Here is a 4,552-nt window from a genome sequence, read left to right on the forward strand (position 1 = left end):
ACCTGACTGTGGACAACAGTTTGCCAATGTCTGCTCTAAAGCAAACAGAAATGCTATAAAATCAACACAATTTATTTTTTATATTGACATGTAAATAAATAAAAAGCTAGGCTTTTAAAAAGTTTCAATGATTCTAGTAAGAATCCTTGGGAATCCACAATCCCTCCTTATCCCACTTACCCAAGCTCAAAAAATGGGGGTTGGAGGGGAAAGGGAATTATCAATATTTTTCTGTTCTATATTTGAGGAAGACTAGAAGAAAGCACTGTCCTCCCAGTACCTTGCACTGGGCATGCCACAGGAGCACACGGATGAGACGAAGTGTAGCTTCCTGCACGCAAGGGAGATGAGGGCCAGTGCGAATGCGGACAGGAAACTGAGCATACAGAGAAAGAGACACTGTCTGTAAGGACTCTGCTGCAGTAACAACCCGTGGGATGATTTACCCACAGAGAGAGGTGTTGGAGAACAAACTGTCCCACTCTATCTGCTGTTCGGCTGCCACAGAGTATCAGCCACTTCAGTCTGTTTGTTCGACCTTCTGTTAAAATATTTACACAGGGGAGGGAACTTACGGATGCCCTGCAAATCCTGATACAATTAAGATAGCAGCATTCTACCCACTCAGTGCAAAATGTGCCCCCCTGAACATTAATTTCACTTTCAGCGAGAGAATTTAAATTACCTTTTATGTTTGCCTTTGGTCCACTAAACTGTCTCCGGGTGCATACTTCACAAAGCAGTTTATTTGCATCTCGAAGTTTCTCATTTCGGGTGAACTGATATAAACAATGCTGGATTGAACACTCATCAGTATGGAAGGCTTCCCTGTTCGCAAGAGTACAGAAAGCAGTTTCTGGATCTTCGTTTACAACTTCGTATACCTTGGTCCCAGGACAATGACTCTCATTCAGAATCTCTATATTTATTTCGTCAGGTTGAAGAGCAGCATTCAAGTTAAGGTTCTTGAAACCACTGGAAATGTCCACTTCACCACTCCCTTCTGTCAGATAGGCACCATTTAAATTCCTAGTACAGTCAGTGGGAGAAGAGGCCAAAACCTCCAGATCATTATCCATGTTGACATTGTTCATATCTACTTCTTCTGTGGATTTTTGATTGTCAGTTACACTTTCTATCATTTTTTCTTGGCTATTCAAATCTTTCTGATTAACACAATATTCTTTATGTATAATTTTCTCTTCTGAGATATGGTTGGATTTAACATCCACTTCTCCCTGAAGTGACATTTCAACCTCACATTCGTTATCTTCAGGATGGTCAATGCTACAGATGTCATTTAAATGAAGAATTTTTCCTTGAATTTTTTGTTGCCTTCGTTGGTTCTGTGCAAAGAGCATAAAACATTTAAAAAAAAAAGGGGGGGGAGGAGGAAAAAAGAATAGAGAAGAGAAAGAGCATACATGTAACCACATCAGGTTTTCTTGCTGATCAATCAAGAAGAAGTTTATAAGGAAGAGTGCACTCCCAGAATTCTGATCCCAAAAGTTCCTTTACTATCAGGGAACAAATAAATTATGAAGAAAGTTCCTTCACTGAAAGCAGGAATAAACCATCATCAGTCATCAAAATATTGTGACACAGGGCAAATAAAAATATGCAACACATGGGGCGCCTGGGTGGCACAGCGGTTAAGCGTCTGCCTTCGGCTCAGGGCATGATCCTGGTGTTGTGGGATCGAGCCCCACATCAGGCTCCTCCGCTATGAGCCTGCTTCTTCCTCTCCCACTCCCCCTGCTTGTGTTCCCTCTCTCGCTGGCTGTCTCTGTCTCTGTCAAATAAATAAATAAAATCTTTAAAAAAAAAAAATGCAACACATGGTCTGTGTTCTAAGAGAAGTAACCTAGACTGGGGAGTACACTAGACATAACTGCCAAATCCACGCAGCCACGTGTGAAACCGTGTGGGGAGTCTAACTACATGGAGAGCAGGAAGGGACGTATCCGTGAGAGTTAGGGTTATCGGGTCAAGGTTGCGCTGAAAGAAGAAAAAACAAACTGAAAACTCAAGGATGCACAAGTACAGGACTGCTTTGGGCAGGATGGAGGAAAACATCCCAGGAAATAAACGGCCCCAATTGAGGGAGGAAGCAAGGAAGGCTCATGAACAGTGGACAATAAAGGACTTCCCTCCTAAAGTCATTTTTATTTGCCATTTGCAGCCTATTTTCAAGCAGAGTGGGGAGAAAGGCATTTCATCAACACTCATGTCACTGGACTGCCTAAAGACTCAAGGTAAAAATGACAGTGCCCACGAGGCTAATCCGTAACACCGGAAGGCTGAAGGACACACACAGGACACAAACATTTTCCAGTGCGCTTCAGCTACAAACAGAGTTACGACATAAAAGAAAAATGGAAAAAGGATATAAGCAAATACTGCAAAGAAAAGGGAACACAAATGGCTCAAACATAAAAACATAGTTTACTTTTATTAAAATAAATGGAAAATAAAACTGTATTGAGAAAATATTATCCATCTATGAAACTGGCAGAAATCCAGAGGTTTAATAACACACTTCTGTCAAGGATAAGGAGAAACAGCAAGTCTCATAGTTGCTGGTGGGACTATAAATTGGTACAGCCCTTGTGGAGGGCAATCAGGGAACACTGATCAAAACTACAAATGCCATCCCTCTTCTCAAAATGTGCCGTACCGATGACAGGGGTATAGGATTGTCCACTGCAGCACCGGCTACTACACAGCAAAAGACTACAAACAGCCTAAATCAATAGAGAAACGGTGCATCTATAAAGCAGAATACTATACAGCCGTTTAAAACAATGGAATCTTTGTGTCCTGAAATGGAAAAATCACCAAGAATCTAATTAAGTAGAAACAAAACACAGGGTCCAGAACAGTGTGTATAATTTTTTAAAAATTAGGAGGAAAAAACAAGACTATATAATTGTATTTGATCATATTTTTCAAAAGAAACTCCGAAAGGACACATACAAAACTGATGAAAGTGGTTATCTATGTCAAGAAAGGACAGGGTTGGAGGGGTACTTTCACCTTGCATCTTTACATATTTAAAAATTTTTGAAAGTCAAAAAATTGTTAAAAATGAACTAAAACTCTTAAAAACTCTCACAAGTAGGGGTGCCCAGGTGGCTCAGTCAGTTTGATATCTGACTCTTGATTTTGGTTTGGGTCAAGATCTCGGGGTCATGGGATCAAGCCCCGTGCAGGACTCCATACTGGACCAGCATTGAGTCTGCTTGGGATTCAATCTCCCTCTCTCTCCCTCCTCCTCTGCCTCTCTCCCCACCCATCCCTGCTGCCGCTATCTCCTTTTGAAAAAAAAAAAAAAAAAAAAAGTTCTCACAAGTAATGCAAGATTAAAAAAAACAAAAGCACAACTTTTCTTTCAGTCATTCAGACTTCAGACTCAATAGTTCCAAATATAAAATTAGAAAAGCATAATTTTCTTCCAAGTTACCCACCTTGGCTTGCTTTTTGGCTTGCTTCTTTGCTTTCTTCTGTAAGTGCTTACTTGTTCCCGAAGGAATGTCACTCCTCTCTTTCATGTAACTGTCATTATCTTTCTCCTCCTCACTCTCTTTATCTTCATCCTCCAACGTCTTTTTCAAATTTTTATCATTTATACTTTTCTTACCACTCTTAAAATATGGGCAAAAATAAAATTTTACAACAACTGTTTGATGAACAGATTTCAAGTTACCTAAATATTTTTCTACCCCCATTTTACACTGGATTTACTTTCTACACTGTTTTAAAATATATCCAGGACAAAAATCATTCATCTCAAATACTAGAAAGCAATCTTATATACTGAGAAAACAGGCCAACAAACAAAACAGTAAAAAAGGCAACTAACTCCATATGCCAGTAAAATAGAAAGGAATGCCATGCACTTTATTAGATACATGGTGCGTCCCACGGTAATTATGCCCCTTTCTAACCGTGCTTCTGTTTGTCAGTGATTTACTTGTCCCACTACAGGCATTCCTTTTTATCCTTTTCCTTCTTTCCATGTAAATGAGAGTTTTAGAAAAGAGAAAAATAAAGTAAATTTGGTAAGACTTTAATCACTAAGTAACACTGATTAAAGGGACCCATGAATTCATATGAATTCATATGAAGTTGAATAACAATTTATCCAATATTCATAACAGGCTTTCTTTTTTCCAACCACTAGTTGATGGAACCGAATTAATATGTCTTAAAACTGAGATGCTCTCTATTAATGTGGATGAACTGAAAGAAGACTGTATGGGATTTATGTTTAGTCTTAAATAATGAAAAAAAATAGTAACTTTTAATATGAAGAAAACACTTCCGCTATATGTCTACCAATCAAGTTAATCATCTATAAAGAATTCTGCACACACCATCTATTCTCTTTTAAAATAAAAAAGCACTTACCCCAATTTCTATTCAAATCTTTAAAATTCTTCTATCTCAAATACATTTTAAGAAAATTCCTCCAAGGGCTAATGTACAAACTTGGAAAAGAGTGACAAGGCTTCCCTCATAAAATCTAACACCGGGGGGGGGGGGGGGGGGG

General features: G+C 38.9%; 1 protein-coding gene across 1 annotated transcript in view; it reads right to left on the minus strand.

Moving 5' to 3' along the window:
- Positions 1-4,552, minus strand: part of USP16 (ubiquitin specific peptidase 16) — a 31,423-nt gene that overhangs the window by 6,393 nt on the left and 20,478 nt on the right. The window contains exons 12-13 of the mRNA XM_034655890.1: positions 3,468-3,644; positions 686-1,346 (exon numbers count right to left, since the gene is read on the minus strand). Of these exons, the coding sequence (XP_034511781.1) occupies positions 686-1,346; positions 3,468-3,644 (838 nt within the window). The remainder of the gene's footprint in view (positions 1-685; positions 1,347-3,467; positions 3,645-4,552) is intronic.

The sequence above is a fragment of the Ailuropoda melanoleuca genome, chromosome 1 (genome assembly GCF_002007445.2).
Source record: "Ailuropoda melanoleuca isolate Jingjing chromosome 1, ASM200744v2, whole genome shotgun sequence".
In the NCBI taxonomy this organism is placed as follows: Eukaryota; Metazoa; Chordata; class Mammalia; order Carnivora; family Ursidae; genus Ailuropoda; species Ailuropoda melanoleuca.